General features: G+C 43.4%; 1 protein-coding gene across 2 annotated transcripts; it reads left to right on the top strand.

Annotated features, from left to right (window-relative positions):
• Nucleotides 1-932: 932 nt before the first annotated feature.
• LOC146341817 (vomeronasal type-2 receptor 26-like) lies at nucleotides 933-14,966 on the top strand. Of its 2 annotated transcripts, XM_084808422.1 has the most exons (5): nucleotides 6,151-6,278; nucleotides 8,734-8,904; nucleotides 10,090-10,204; nucleotides 12,645-12,936; nucleotides 13,634-14,966. In XM_084808422.1, exons 2-5 carry the CDS (start codon nucleotides 8,739-8,741, stop codon nucleotides 14,519-14,521), a joined length of 1,461 nt encoding a protein of 486 aa, XP_084664548.1. In that variant the 5' UTR covers nucleotides 6,151-6,278; nucleotides 8,734-8,738; the 3' UTR covers nucleotides 14,522-14,966. The 2 variants fall into 2 exon arrangements, 1 of the variants encoding a protein (XP_084664548.1); XR_014784124.1 differs by lacking the exons at nucleotides 6,151-6,278; nucleotides 12,645-12,936; nucleotides 13,634-14,966 and adding an exon at nucleotides 933-967 and having other exon boundaries at nucleotides 10,090-10,961.
• The last annotated feature ends 1,087 nt before the right edge of the window (nucleotides 14,967-16,053 follow it).

Consider the following 16,053-nt stretch of genomic DNA (forward strand, 5'->3'; position numbering starts at 1 on the left):
CATCCATACAGAATAATCATTAACATCTCCCTTGAAATATATAAAAAAAGAAAATAACAGAAGCCGGGGAGAGAAAGATTTAACATTCCATTTCAAATATATATGTTAACGTAAGCAGGCCACATATCTAAATAAGCATGTAAATGACTTTGACTGTTGTACTAGACATGCTCAAATGTAGCAAGAGAAATGAGATATTCAACCTATTGAGTGATAGGTGGTGGATGTTTTTCCTTCAAATGTTGGAGTAAAGGCTTCCTTGCAACAGCTGTTTTTAATCTTTATTTTATCATATAGAATACAATTTTAAAATTAACATAAAGACTCACCCCATGCACGTGTACATATCTTTCAGCAACAACAAAAATCAAATCAGGGAAAACAATGAATATGGGTGAACATTATCTCTATATTTATCTTTTTTGAAATCATTTTTACTGTCAGTTTCCACAGAACATTTAAAAAAAAATACACACACACAAAAAGGAAAATTTTAGCCTATGTAAATATTTACATAGGCTATTACGGTGAAAAAAAGGGGAACGCAAATAGCGTAGTGGGCGCCATTTGCATTCCTCCCCCCCCCCCGTTTTAGCCTACATAAATATTTATGTAGGCTATTACGGTGGAAAAAAAGGAACGCAAATAGCACCCACTACGCTATTTGCATTACCCTTTATTTCTCCGTAATGGCCTACATAAATATTTACGTAACCTAAAATGGCTAAAAATAGGGAACACAAATGGCAGCCGCCGTAGCCACCATCATTTGCATATGCTGGGGTTTTTTTTGGCTTGCCGTGATAGGCTACGTAAATACTTACGTAGCCTATCACGGCCTCTGCAGGGACGCAAAAGGCATCCCTGCGTTAGCTGTGATAGGCTATGTAAGTATTTACGTAGCCTATCATGGCTATGATGAGGAAGCAAATGGCCACCATTTGCAAGTCAGCATGGATGGCAGCAGGTAAGTGCTCCATTTCGCGCACCTTTCATGGGTTGGGGGGCGGAGGCTTCATTCTGCAACAGATTTTGGGGGGCCGAATGCACTGGCATTTGGCCTCACCCAGATCCATCGCGGAATTCTCTGACATCCCTAAATAGCACATGCCAGCAAAAGTCGAATATCAATGAGGAAAGTGGACAACCTTGCCTGGTGCCCCACCCAAGTGAACTAATAGCTGAAAATAAACCGTTAGTCATTACTCTCACTCTTGGAGTTGAGCATAAATTTTAATCCATTTCAAGAATTCTATAGGAAAACTGAAATTAGCCAATGTGGTAAGAATAAATTTCCAATGAATTTTGTCAAAGGCCTTCTCTGAATCCAAGGAAATTATGGCCACCTGGTCAGTTCTTTCAGAGTTTAAAGTAGGGATGTATGAATCCCTTACCTGGCTTCGTGCCAGGGCATCTGCGGTGGGGGGGAGGCGCTCCGTCCCTCCCCCCAGAATCCTCCCCTGCCAGCTCCGCTCTGCGGCGGCTCTGTCGTAGCGGCCACCATTTGTGTCCTTGCAAGCAGCTGTGATAGGCTATGTAAGTATTTACATAGCCTATCACGGCAAAGAGCAGGGGTGCAAATGGCGGCCGCTATGCTCTTTGCCGTGATAGGTTACGTAAATATTTACGTAGCCTATCACAGTAAAGGCAGCCACGCAAATGGCGGCCGCTACTCCATTTGCGTGGCTGCCTTTACCATGATAGGCTACGTAAATACTTGCATAGCCCATGACGGCAAAGAGCAGGGGCACAAAAGGGGTAGCGGCTGCCATTTGCATCCCTGCTCTTTGCCGTGATAGTCTACGTATGATAAATACTATGTATGATAAATACTTACGTAGCCTGTCATGGCTGCAAGAATGCAAATGGCGGCCACAGCAGCCTGGCCTTGGCCAGCCGGGAGACCAGCCAGAGCCGCTGCCACCAGAGCCTCTGCCGCTGCCCCATCCACCCCAGGTAAGTTCCGTCCCGGGGGGATTCTGTGGGGGGGGCAGGAGGCCATTCCACCACAGATTATGGGGGCCCGGATTCTAAAGAATCCAGCCTCACTGGAATCCGTGGCAGAATTCTCTGACATCCCTAGTTTAAAGTGATTAGATGGACAATGAATCTAAGATTATCTCCTCCCTGTCTATTTTTAAAAAGTCTCACCTGGTCTGTTCTAACAATGTGGCAATAACTGCTTGCAGTCTATCGGTCAAAATTGCTGTTAATATTTTGATATCTACATTTATTAATGCTATACGTTGATAGCACAATAGGCACGATCCTTGCCAGGATAAGAATCATGGTAATATAAGCATCATTTAATGGTGAAGAAAGGGAGCCCATCTCAAAAATATGGTGATAGAGATAGTACAGCTTTGGAGATAAAGAATGGGCTGGATAATGTTTTATGCCACTCAGTTGGGAATCCCTCAGGATGGGGTGATTTCCCAGTCTCCATATTCATAATTGCATTCATAATTTCCTCCAAATGCAAAGGAGCCAAAAGAAGCTGTCATTGTGAAGAATCGAAGCATGGAAGATCAATATGAGATTGAGAAGGGAGAAAAAAGCTTCCATATCTTGCTCTGATATCTTGCTACCAGTGCTGTAAATATCAGAATAAAACCTTAAAAATTGTGGGTGTATATCTAGAGGAGAAGTCTATACTTTGTCACTGTCTTCTTTAATAGCTGAAATGACAGTTGATGTTGATGCTGTTTAAGACTGTGTGCAAGGTTCTTACAAGAACGTTCAACATTTTCCCACTATACCTGTGATAAACAAGTCAGAGCAAATTCCGCCTGTTGTGAAAGAATATTATTCAACTCATGCTTACCATTTTGCAGCTCTTGCTGCAGTATTTGCAGCAATACAGAAAATGGCAAACTGAGTTATATGAGATTTCAACTTTCAACTTCTTATTTAAAAACATCTGTTTAGGTTTTGTTTGTTTTTTTAACTTGTTAAGAAGCATAAACAATAAATCGGCTCCTTATAAGAGCTTTACTGGCCTCCCACTCAGTGGTGCACAAACCCAACACACCACATTAGTATTAAAATACTCTGTCAGTTCAGCTGACATCTGAGTTTTAAAATTCTCATAATTAAAAAGAGAAACGTTAAGGCACCAAAGACCAGGGAACCTAGGAGGTGTCAGAAAATTGCAGTACTAAACATATGTGAAACTTGATCTGAGACTACCAATGTGTCAGCCTTGCAGTCTTTTATTTGACATACCAAATATGTAAGGACCAAAAAAAATAATCTGATCTAAAGCAATTATGGTGAACTGGTGAAATAAAAGTAGGGATGGACAAAAGGGACTCACCTGGTCCCGCAGCTTGCTTCGCGGTGGGGGGGAGGCGCTTCTCCCCCCGAAGTTCAGGTGAGGGGGGGAGGCGCCCCGCCTCGCCCAGCCGAAATTCAGGCCGGGGGGGAGGCGCCCCATTCCTCGCCGCTGAATTTCAGGCCGGGGAGGAGCGCCCCGTCTCCCCGGCCGTGAAAAAAAAAAGTAAAGTACAAAAAAACCACACACACCCGTGATAGGCTACGTAACGATTTACGTAGACTATCACGGCTAAATTTCCAAAGTCAGCTGTGATAGGCTACGTAAATCGTCACGTAGCCTATCACAGGTGACTTTGAAAAAAAAAAGTGCGTACGCAAATGGCGGCGCCCATGGGGTGCCGCCATTTGCGTTCCTTATTTTGGCACGTCTAGTCTACGTAAAGAATTACGTAGACTACGGCGAAAATAAGGGAACGCTATTTGCGTTACCCTTATTTTCACTGTAGTCTACGTAACTCTTTACGTAGACTAGATGTGCCAAACTAAGGAACACAAATGGCGGCACCCTATGGGCACCGCCATTTGCGTACGCGCTTTTTTTTTTCAAAGTCACCCGTGATAGGCTACGTGATGATTTACATAGCCTATCATGGCTGACTTTGGAAATCTAGCCGTGATAGGCTACGTAAATCGTTACGTAGCCTATCATGGGTGTGGGGTTGTTTTTTTTTACTTTACTTTTTTTTTTTTGCAATGGTGCTGGCGGCAGCCGGTCGGGAGACCAGCCGCCGCCCCCAGCCCCTCCGAAATGCTGCCAAAACGCCGCCAGGACCCGCTGCCAAGAGGGACATTCGGCCACGGTAAGTCCCATCCCGGGGGGGGGCGGGGGGCCGGTGGAGAATGTCCCCACCAATTTTGGGGGGCCAAATGCATTGGCATTCAGCCTCCCAGAGATTCGTGGAGAAATTCTCCGCCATCCCTAAATAAAAGTATACTCTCTGCCAGCAGGATGTAAAATTCTCAGGATGTAAGGAGCAGTTAAACTGTATTCCATCAGGTAAGCCTAGAGTGCCAGTCTCACAGCAGATTGGGTCTTAGGGGGAGGTGTACTCCTATCTAGCAAAGGATCTAAGATCTCATTAAAATCCCCACCAACAATCAAATAATCATATGCAGTATCAACCAGTTTAGCAAAACAATCATGAAACATAACAGTAGAATCAATATTAACCCGATATACATTGATCATAGCAATTAATTTCTCCATATACTTCCCAACCAGGATCAAAACACCCCTCAGTGTCAAGAATCACCCGTTGAACTAGGGATGTACGAAAGTCACTTAACTTTTTGCGGATGTGATTCGCGGTGGGAGGGAGGTGCTCCGTTCCTCCCCCCGGAATCCCCGATGGGGGGGAGGTGATCCGGTCCTCCCCTCCGGAATCCTGCCTGGCCGGCTCCGCTCCGCGGCGGCTCTGCAGAGCAGAGCTGCCGGCCAGGGCAGTCCGCAGCCGGAGTTCCAGCCATGGACGGGCTGCTACGGATGCAAATGGTGGCCACTTTAAACAGCTTCAGTTTGGCCCTGATTTGGTAGGCAAGGTTCCTTTGGGGACTAAGACTAGTGTGTTTGTATTCACCCAGATTTACTTAAATTCTATAAATAAGGACTAAAACAATGACATAAGCTAAAAGAATTTACTAAAGTAAGATAAAGGATAAAGTTTTAACAAGCACACAAACCTTCCACGCAGCAAAAAAGCAAATATAAGATATACTCACAAAGCATAACTTTGCCATGAAGGGACTCTCTCATACTCCAAACCCTGGCTTCAACCATGACCTGTAACATAGACCACAGTGTAGCAGGTTTCCTACAAAATGGGTCTAAGTTCTCATTTTATGTGGTCAACAGCTCCATTTTTCTTCCCTTTATTTCCAGACAGGGGAATTCCAAACCACAATGTGTTCTTATCTATGACCCCTTACTTTTTACCCAGTTGACTTATAAGGAAGACACAGTTGATAAGGTTAGAAGGTTATAAAAACATCTCTTCTCAGCATCAGCATCTAGCAAGCTTCTAATTTATAGGGATGGGGGAGAATTTCTCCCCGAAACTTCGGGGGGCCGAGTGCCAACGTGTTCGGCCCCTGAAGTAGTTTCGGGGAGAAATTATCTGCCCCCCGCACCCCCCCGGGACGGGACTTACCTTTCCCGAATGTCCCTCCCGGCGGCGGGTCCTGGCGGCGGTTCGTCAGGACTTCGACAGGGGCAGAGGCGGCAGCTGGTCTTTCGACCGGCTGCCGCCGCCGCCATTCCAATAAAAGTAAAAAAAAACAAAACACCCCCATAATAGGCTACGTGACGATTAACGTAGCCTATCACGGCTAGATTTGCAAAGTCAGCCATGATAGGCTACGTAAATCGTCACGTAGCCTATCACGGGTGACTTTAAAAAAAAAATTAAAAAGCGCATACGGCTAATGGCAGCCCCCATAGGGAGCCGCCATTCACGTTCCTTATTTGGTCGCTGTAGTCTATGTAAAGATTTACATAGACTACGGTGAAAATAAGGGCAATGCTATTTGCGTTGCCCTTATTTTCGCCATAGTCTACGTAAAGATTTACGTAGACTACAGTGACCAAATAAGGAACACGAATGGCGGCTCCCTATGGGGGCCGCGATTTGCGTATGCGCTTTTTTTTTGTTAAGTCACCTGTGATAGGCTACATGATGATTAATGTAGCCTATCATGGCTGACTTTGCAGATCTAGCCATGATAGGCTACGTTAATCGTCACGTAGCCTATCACAGGGGCGTTTTTTTTTCTTTTTATTTCGCGGCCGGGCAAGGCGAGGCGCCTCCTCCCCGGCCTGAATTTTGGCCGGGCGAGGCGGGAAGCCTTCCCCCTGGCCTGAGTTTCGGCCAGGCCCCCCCCGGCCTGAACTTCGGGGGGAGCAGCGAAGCGCCTCCCCCCCACCGCAAAGCAAGCTGCAAGACCAGGTAAGTGGCTTTCTTGCACCCCTATTCTAATATAGTGGATCTTACTCCCCTACTTCTCCCATGGCACATTAGCTCCCCTGCTCCCATATTGTACCCCAATGTAAATCGCAGGGCCCAAGACAATCCTTACAATAAAATAGTAACATGATAAAAAGATAAAAGCAGCAGATTAAAATTAAGCTATAAAACAGAATACTAATAGAAACTGTGATTGGTCAATTAAAGAATGCTTCCTGGAACAGTGCTGTTTTCATGAGGCACCTGAAACAGCACAGTGCTGGTGCCTGCCTGACCTCCAGGGGCAGGGAATTTCAGAGAAAGGGGGCCACCACACTGAAAGCTCTTCTCCTAGTGGACTCCAATCGGGCCATAGGTCCATGTGGAACCATGAGGAACATGTCCTCCAATGACCTCAGTGACCAGGCAGGTTACTAAAGGAGAAGGTGCTCTCTCAGTTGTCCTGTTCTCAAGTTGTTTAGAGCTTTGTACACTAGTACTAAAATCTTAAACCTGGCCCAGGAGCAAATAGGCAGCCCGTGTAGTTCCCTCAGGAAATGAGTTACATGCTGAAAAGGGGCAGCTCCCGACAACAGCTGAGCTGCTGCATTCTGCACTAGGTCCACCTTCCAGAGCAGCCTTAAGGGCAGCCCCACATAGAATGCAATGCAGTAATCCAGTCTTGAGGTTACTAGTGCCTGTATCACTGTGGCCAAGCTATCCCTGTCAAGGAGGGGCCATAGTTGACAAACCAGTCAAACCTAGTAAAAAGCACTACAAGCTGTCAGGGCCACTTGGGCTACCAGTGACAGTGATGAATCTAGGAGTCCCCTGGACCTGATCTTTCAGAGGGAGTGGAGCCCCATCCAGAACAGGCAATGAGCACATATGCATATATGTGCATTCACAAAAATGTGCATTTTTGCACATACGAAAATATGTGCATTTTAATGATAGCCATTTTATTTCTCAAAAGATTGTGACCATGAAGTTTGATGAGGCCACTGGGGGGAGTGCAGGCCATTTGCCAAGTGTGGGCAGGGGGCAAGCAGGGGCATGGTCTCGGAAAGCGGGGTCAGGGGTGCAGGCAGGGGTGGTTCCACTAGATTCCTGGACAGAATCAGGCACCTGCGCCATCACTACCCATTACTGAGTTCAGGCACTGGTCCAGGACCTGCACAGCCTCACCTGATTCAGTTGTCACAGGGAGATAGAACTATGTGTCTTCAGCATACTGATAGCACTTGGCTCCAAATCCCCTAATAATGGCTGCTCCCAGAGGCTTCATATAGATGTTAAATAACACTGGGGACAAGATGGTACCCTGCCAAACCCCATTGCTCAATTGCCAAGGAGTTGAGGAATGGTCATCCAAAGTTACTGTCTGAAATTGGCCCCGCAGGTAGGACCGGAATCACTGTGCCTCTGATACCCATCCCACGGAGTTGATCCAGGAAGGTACCATGGCCTATGGTATCAAAAGATGATGAGAGATTGAGCAGAATTAACAGGGTCCCACTGCCACTGTCCCACTCTTGATAAAGGTGACCATCAGGGCAACCATGGCTGATTCAGTCCCATAACCAGGATGAAACCCAGATTGGAATGGGTCTAGATAATCAGTACCCTGCAAGAGTGCCTGCAGTTGTTCTGCCACAGCCCTCTCCAGAATCTCAATTAAGAAAGGGGTATTTGCAACTGGGCAGTAGTTGTCTAATACCACTGGGTCCAGAGTGGGCTTCTTCAGGAGTGGTCGCACTATTGCCTCCTTAAGGACATCAGGGACCACCCCATCCTGCAGGGAAGCATTAACCACACCCTGGACCCACCCAGTCATACCCCCCTTGGCTAGCTTTTATTAGCCAGGAGGGGCAAGGATCGAGAAGGCACGTGGTTGGTAGCATTGCCGCAAGAACCTTGTCTATGTCATCAAGCTGCAACAACTGAAACTGATCCCACAAAATTGGGCATATTCAACTACAGCATTCATGGGAGTCTCTATGTAGGCCAACTGCAATGAGTGCTTCAGCACTTCCTACACTGTTGGAGAAATTAACTGGTTCTTTACAGGCTTCTCTACAGAAAGCTAAGCTTATAATAGCTATTTATAAAAGTCTGTTGGAATGTAGTAAAGTCGATGTTCAGAAGGTTAGATCGGAATGGAATGAAGAACTGGAGTATTCTGTATAGTCAAATCGATTGAAGGTTGCCTTAGCTTCCGTATGTACTCTTTCTGTAGACCTAAAACTCAGACTGATTCAACAACAACAACAACAACAACTTTATTGCATATAGTGGAAACCACAGAGGCTTGTTGAGAAGAAGCTGGCTAGCTCTGCTAGATGGTGGTTACGTAATGAGGACAAGGCCTCATTGAGGGATATGATGTGGGCATATCCTGTAATCGCTCCTTTTGGTTTGGAAGTCATTGCTTGTATAATTTTTTTTCCTGAACCAGCTGTGATGATAGAAAATATAAGCACACTTTTAAATTACATCCATGTGATCTTGGGATTAAGACATGGACAGCAAATGTGGAGACTGAGAGCCTTTCCATCTGCAAAGAGACTTTTACACGTCAAGCTTGGAAGAACAGAACACCCATCATCTATCATTCCATGGACTGAAGGTATCACTGCTGTTGCTACATTTGAGTGAATCTCATGCAACCAATTGAATGGATGCCTGTTTAGATATATGACTGCCTATATTGGATATATACATTTGAAATTGAAATGTTAAATCCTTTTTTGCCCCTCTTTGTGTTGTTTTCTTCTTTTCCTATACCAAGGGAGATGTTAATGATTTCTGTGAATTGATATATTTTTTTCTTTTCTTTTTTTACACTGCTGACAAAACTATATTAAAGTATAGAAACAAATAATTGGACCAAGTATTATCAACAATTTAACAATAGATAATATAAACATATGATTTATGATGTGATTCCCCCTTTTTCTTACTTTCTTCTTCTTCTTCTTCTTCTTCTTCTTCTTCTTCTTCTTCTTCTTCTTCTTGCTGTTGTTGTTTTTGCTGTAGTTCTGTTGAGGGATAGATAGATAGATAGATAGATAGATAGATAGATAGATAGATAGATAGATAGACAGACAGACAGATGAATGATTGGAAAGTCTACCATTTGTTGTTTCTGGCTTTGTGGAGCATGAGCCAACCTGAGATAGCCTTAAGTTTGGTCTTCAACAACCAGTTAAAAAAATAATAATCACTAAACAAAAGGTAACTTCCTCCAATTTGCTGATGCCACTTTCTTGCTATTGGTTACTGTAAGCCCACATGTCTCTTCCTATCTCATTAATGAGTATTCCACTAAAGTCTCCAAGATGACAAATATGTTTTCTTCAACATTTCAAGGAGAAAACATACTTTGAGCAGGCACCTTTTTCCCTGCCACCCTATAATTATAACAATGACTGTGATTAGTCCTATTCTTTCTTGAGGACCCTTTCCTTGCCCTGTGGCCTGCAGCAAAATTAAGAACGAAGAGAGTAGGCTGAATCTATTCCCTCTACTGTTCCTACCTGGGGACAAGGACTAGGGAGAGGCAAGGTTGCATCACCCTGATTTCTGATACTTTAGTATTTGGGTCCCAGGCTGAAGAAAAGAATCTCTGTAGAATGGGTAGCCAGACTCAGTACCATTCTTGCCACTAAGCATAATGAGGTCATGCTGAGGGCAGATTTGCATTTAGGATGGTGACATTACTGATTTTGCTGCAGATGCTGCTGGTTTGTATGGCACACATATCTCATACTGCAAAATGCCGCACTGGTGATCCTCTCGCTATTCTTCACAGGTATTTGCAGCCTGGTGATTTCATCCGTTGGTGGTGTTACTTCTCAGATCTTAATGCCGGAGAACCTGTATGACTTTGAACAACACCTTCATGAACAAGTGAATGAAGACAGTTTGTAAGAATTTTTCCCCTTTCCATAATAAATATCTGCCTATATTGGCCTGGCCTATAGATTAGCTACAGCAGCACATGAACTGATTTTCCAAAAGAGTTTATATGAGCTCACACTTATTCATCCGTATTTCTTTTCCTTACTTTGCTTCTGAAAAGGGCTGAAGCAACTGCTTCTGTTGTCATCTGTGACCCCAAAGGAATGTAACCAACAGTACCTAATTTTTCAAGCATGAAGGATGGATACTGGTGCATGATTTTGCTGGGACCAGAGTGATAAATATTAGGATCTACTGTCTAAAAAAAAAAGGGCGGGGGAGAAATAGTCTTGGATTTTGCTGTGAGAGCTGCAATTTTCAAAGAAAATTTATGTATAATAAAGAGAGAAGAGTAATACAACATTTCATTTTACTGGAAGGAAAAAAATTCTATTATTCACTATTATGCACTACAGGGAGGTGCATTTTTAAACCTTAACAGCACACTCCTAACCAGGTCTACTCAGAGGTAAACCCCATTGAGTTCAATGGGACATACTCCCAGGTCATGTGTGTGCATGTGTGTCAGATAGCAGCTAAGCCCTCAACTTAGCCCTAAATGTGGTACATTTTGCCATTGTTCCACGAATCGCCCTGGCCTTGCCAGATGCACAAGCCTTTTCCGAGGAATCTAGCAACAGATTACTGAATTGCAATTACTGAATTGTTATTGGTGAAACTGATACGGAAATTGATCTTAAGCTGAAATACATGTCTGTATTATAACAGTCTCAACCATATTTTCCTATTGGAGATATTAAGGAAGTTTCTGTGCCTTACGATTTCATCATCAAAAGCTAGTGCTCATTGTCAGAAGGAAAAGCCTGTTAGACATTGGCTTTTAAACCATGATGAAATAATACAGCAAAACTGATGTAATCTAAACTGGTAGAGATCTGTGCATCCTTAATATCACCCAAACACACACCAAGCCCCCACATAAGAACATAATCAATGCCATGCTAGATTCCCGGGTGCATTTGGTTGATCTTTCTGTTCATACAGTGGCAAAACAGCAGCTTGTGAGAAAAGCACAAGTAGTACAGTAGTGCAAAAATATCCTCCAACTTGTGCTACCCAGCAACTGGTATACCTATATATAGCAGCTATGATACTGGAGGTAGCATATAGCCATCAGGACTAGTAGCCATTGATAGCCTTATCCTCCATGAATGTGTCTAATCCCCTTTTAAGACCATCCATATTGGTGGCCATAACCACATCCTGTGGCAGTGAATTCCATAGTTTAACTATGTGCTGTATGGAGAAGTACTTCTTTTTATCAGTTCTGAATTTTCCACATCAAGTTCATGCCATGAGCCTGGGTACTATGAGAAATGGAGAAAAATATCTGCATTTCCCATACCATGCATAATTTGAAGACCTCTATCATGTCTCCTCTTACTCAACTTCTTCTCTTAGCTAAACAGTCCCAGACACAGTCCTGTTCGCACAATCACCATGGGTTAACCTAACAACAGCCCATTGGTTATTTGAGGGTTGTTTCTCCTTCCAGCAAGCCATGACACCTGGGTTCAATGAGATGACAAACTGCATCCAGATGGGTAATTAGGCAAATAGTTCCTGACACACACCACAGCTTAAAGTAACCGCAGTGCCTTGTTAACACACAGTGATCATGAGACCAGTCAAATGTAACCTTTCATCATAGGGAATTTACTGCAGCCACACAATCATTTCAGTTTCTCCTTTCTGCACTGTCTATCATTTGGCAATATCTTTTTTTTAAGGTGCAGTGACAAGAACTGTACACTCTATTCAACATGTGGCTTCATCATAGATTTTTACAAGGTGGTACGATATTGGCAGTCTTATTTGACATTCCTTTCCTGCTGAACATGGACTTTGCCTTATTCACAGCAGGTACATGCTGGAGGAACGTTGTCATCAAACTGTCCACCACAACCCCAAGATCTCTTTCTTGGTCAGTCACCCCTAGCTCTGATCCCATCAGCTGATATGTGAAGTTGGGATTTTTGGTTCTTTACACTTGCTTACATTGAACCACTTTTGCCACTTGTTGGCCCATTCTTCCAGTTTAGACAGATCCCTTTGGAGCTATTCACAATACCCCCAGAAGGTGATGGTGGTTCTTCTTCTTCTTCTTCTTCTTCTTCTTCTTCTTCTTCTTCTTCTTCTTCTTCTTCTTCTCCTAACCACCCTGAATAATAAGTGTCCATAAGCTGTCATAAGTGTTTTGGTACACACTTTTTCTAAATAAATTAACTAAGATAGTGTGGTGAGTATCATCTCCTGAAACATAACCTTTTTGTGGAGCACAACTCTAAAACAGGTGCTCTTGGTGGAGCACAACTCTGTAGCAATACTTTAATAAGAACAAAGTTTTTCTCTGATATAACATACAAATAACAAATCTCATTGTAGTGTTATTGCTAAGAACTACCAGCATGCCTTAGCTCTGGTATATGCTGTGAAAAAGATCAATGAAAACCACCAGATCTTACCCAACATCACCTTGGGCTTCCACATTTATGAAAGCTATTCTCTTGGACACTGGAGCTACCACATCATAATGGAACTTCTCTCAACACAGAAGAGATTTATTCCAAACTATAAGTGTGGCATTCATGACAAACTGATGTCTGTCATTGGGGCTCTTTATTCTGCAACCTCCCTCCACATAGCAAACATCTTGGGCACCTACAAAGTTCCACAGGTAGGATATGCGGGTGCGAGCTTTGATTGTGTTCAGTTATTTGCACTTACTTCTCCTTTCCCACCAGCTGTGACTTTGTGTTATCAATACAGAGAAGGGCATTTTTGAGACAAATAAGCACGCATGCATATGGGGCATAACCAAAGTCACCTTTTTAAAGAATTAAGCAGTGGTTTAACACAAGAGGTTTGATATGTGAGTTGGGGACACAGCTTTCCTTTTCAGTCTGTTTAGGGTACTTCCATTCAGTGTTATTGCAAATTACATTCATATAGTTAACAAGGACCTAGCCATTTACATAGGCAGAGACATAGTACTATGAGAATGAGTAGTAAAACCAGTCAGGTACAATGTGTCTCATTCCCCAGAACAGAGTCAAATAGATAAACCTGTATGAGTGACTTTTCAAACTAAGACTGAGGAGAAGCAATCAGTTGCCCACGGGAGAGTTTTGATGCTTTTGGCGCAATCCTATGAATGCATTCACCACCTCCAAACTCGGGGGCTGGGGACTATCCTATGCAGGTCAGCTGGAGCATGGAGGGGTCCTCTCCTCCATGCTCCAGCTGCCCTGCATTTTTAGCTAGACACAGAATTTTAAATATTAGGGGGAGAAAAAGTATACATGTTTCATTTTGAAAAGATTTACTACTCTTTCCCTCCCTTCACTCCAAGCCTCCATTTCTTCTCTCCATAGTTTACATATGGCTCTGTTCCACTGCTGAATGATAAAACGGAAACTTGTTTCTTCTATCAAATGATCCCAAATGAAGCCTATGAACATACAGGGATTCTGTGCCTACTATTGCACTTCAGATGGACCTGGGTTGGGGTCATTGCCAAAAATGATGAGAATGGAGATAACTTTATGAGGTCAATAAGTGCAATGTTTCCCCTGGGTCGCATCTGTTTTTCCTTCATAGAAAGAATCAAGCAAATTTATGTCAATGAACTTTCTGATGCGATAGCTTGGTTGATGGGAATTTATAATGTTTCAATGCAGAGCAATACCAATGCAGTGATTGTCTATGAAAAAGACATAATAATTTTCAGATTCTTGCTGTATCTACCAGAAATGGATCTGGATGTAATGAAGCCTGAAGGGAAAGTGTGGATTTTGACGGTACAGCTGGAGCTCATATCATTCAGTTACCAAAGAAATTGGGATATACAAACCATGCATGGTGCTCTGGCCTTTACCAGTCACTCAAAGGAGGTTTTAAGATTCCGATTTTTTCTTCAGACCAGAAACCATCTGGGGACCAAGGAAGATGGTTTTATCAGGGCCTTCTGGGAACAGATGTTCAACTGTGAAGTTCCAAATCAACTGATGGGCACAATGGCTGAGAGAACCTGCACAGGGGAGGAGAAGCTTGGGAGCCTTCCTGGGGCTTTCTTTGAAATGAGCATGACTGGCCACAGCTACAGCATCTACAATGCTGTCTATGCCGTAGCCCATACTTTACATGCCATGAAGTTGAACAGACCAAAACAAAGAGGAATGGTAAACCTTCAGGATCAACAGCCATGGCAGGTAATGGCCTCAGCAGGCAAATTGGTGAGATCAGCATATTTACCGGTGTAGTAACAAGATACACCATTTCCTGTATATTCTTTGAGATCCTCTAAGAATGGGGAAAGAGATACTGGATAAAACAGTACTGGGCCAAAACTGACGTTACTTTGAATATGTGTCTAGCAGCTACATCTTTCTCCCCTCTTTACTCTAGAGTAAGTGCAGCGGCCTGAAATAACCCAATCCCCTTTTGGTGGGAAAGAAACCAATTAAATGGAAGAAGAAAATGGAGAACACGCCTGTAGGTCTCCTGTGTGCAGCTGGTTGGCCACTGTGTGAAGACAATGCTGGATGAGATGGACCCTTGGTCTGATCCAGTATGGCTCTTGTTAAGTTCTTATGATGTTCTTATGAGTACTGTTGCCAGTAGACTGGACTCAACAAGTTACATCAATGTTAATTCAACTTTCCCCATCTCATCTGTAAAATATAGTTGCATATGTTATCTCTCCACATTTTCTTGAACAATGTGTTTTTTTTTAATGTTTCTAGCTCCATCTCTTTCTAAAACACTTCTCATTTAACAACAGTGCTGGGGATGGGATTTCTTTTGACTTGAACAGGGAATTGATAGCTGGATTTGATATTATAAACTGGGTCACTTTCCCAAACCAGTCCTTTCAAAGAGTGAAAGTTGGAAGGGTGGATCCACAGGCGAAATCATTCACCATTAATGAGGATGCTGTCACATGGCACAACAGTTTTAACCAGGTAGGCTGTCAGTGCAGGTAGTGTGGAAAGTTTTCCAATCCAGAGATGAATACCAAGCCACATTCCTGCTGAAAACAGTGGAAGAAAATTCATTCTACACCTTTAAGACCTTTAAAAACACTCATTTGGATCCAAATTTAAAGACATACAAATTGTTTGGCAGAAGCAGATTTAGCCACCCCTATGCTCGGATGTACGGATTGTGTAAAATCCATTATGTCTGTCTTTCACAGATTGTCAGGTGCCTTTCACTCCATCGTCCACCCATCTACAGTATCAGATTCTTCTGTTTCTGAATTTGCACAAATTTGCATTTGGGCAAATGCACAAATTGCACAAATTTGCACATGTGAAAATGCACAAATTCCCTCAAGATGTACAAGTGCACAAACTGTGCAAATATGCACATGCAGAAATGCACAAATTCCCCCAAGATGTGCAGTTTCATATTTTAGCATATAGGGGGAATACACATTTTGGGCTGTTGTTGTTGTTGTTGTTGTTTAAATGAAGTATTTCTCTGGCCAATTTTGTGCAAAATTCGGGAAACATGAAAATGTGGTCCATAAATCTGCAGAATCCACCAGTCATCTTTAGGAGAATCTGACCTCATTTGGCTCTGTTGCAGATTTCCCTGACATCCCTACTCTACAGCCCACCTCTCTAACACAGATGTGTAAGGGATAGGGCTGTACGGGGTAGGAGTTCTGTGGGAGGAAGGGGGATTCTCCAACATCAGGTAGAGGCACTTCACAAAAGCCAATCCCCTGCCCAATTTTGTTGGGGAAGGCTGCTGCCTTCCCCCAACCCCACTATACCTAGGGATGTCA

Source organism: Heloderma suspectum, chromosome 6 (assembly GCF_057233095.1).
Source record: "Heloderma suspectum isolate Gila_16-S chromosome 6, 16-S_ref, whole genome shotgun sequence".
Classification (NCBI taxonomy): Eukaryota; Metazoa; Chordata; class Lepidosauria; order Squamata; family Helodermatidae; genus Heloderma; species Heloderma suspectum.

Excerpts from the sequence above, each read along its gene's own strand:
- LOC146341817 (XM_084808422.1), top strand. The coding sequence starts at position 8,739 with ATGATAGAAAATATAAGCACACTTTTAAATTACATCCATGTGATCTTG. Across the intron at positions 8,905-10,089 it reads TATCATTCCATGGACTGAAG|GTATTTGCAGCCTGGTGATT; the intron begins GTATCACTGCTG and ends TATTCTTCACAG. Across the intron at positions 12,937-13,633 it reads GCACCTACAAAGTTCCACAG|TTTACATATGGCTCTGTTCC; the intron begins GTAGGATATGCG and ends TTCTCTCCATAG.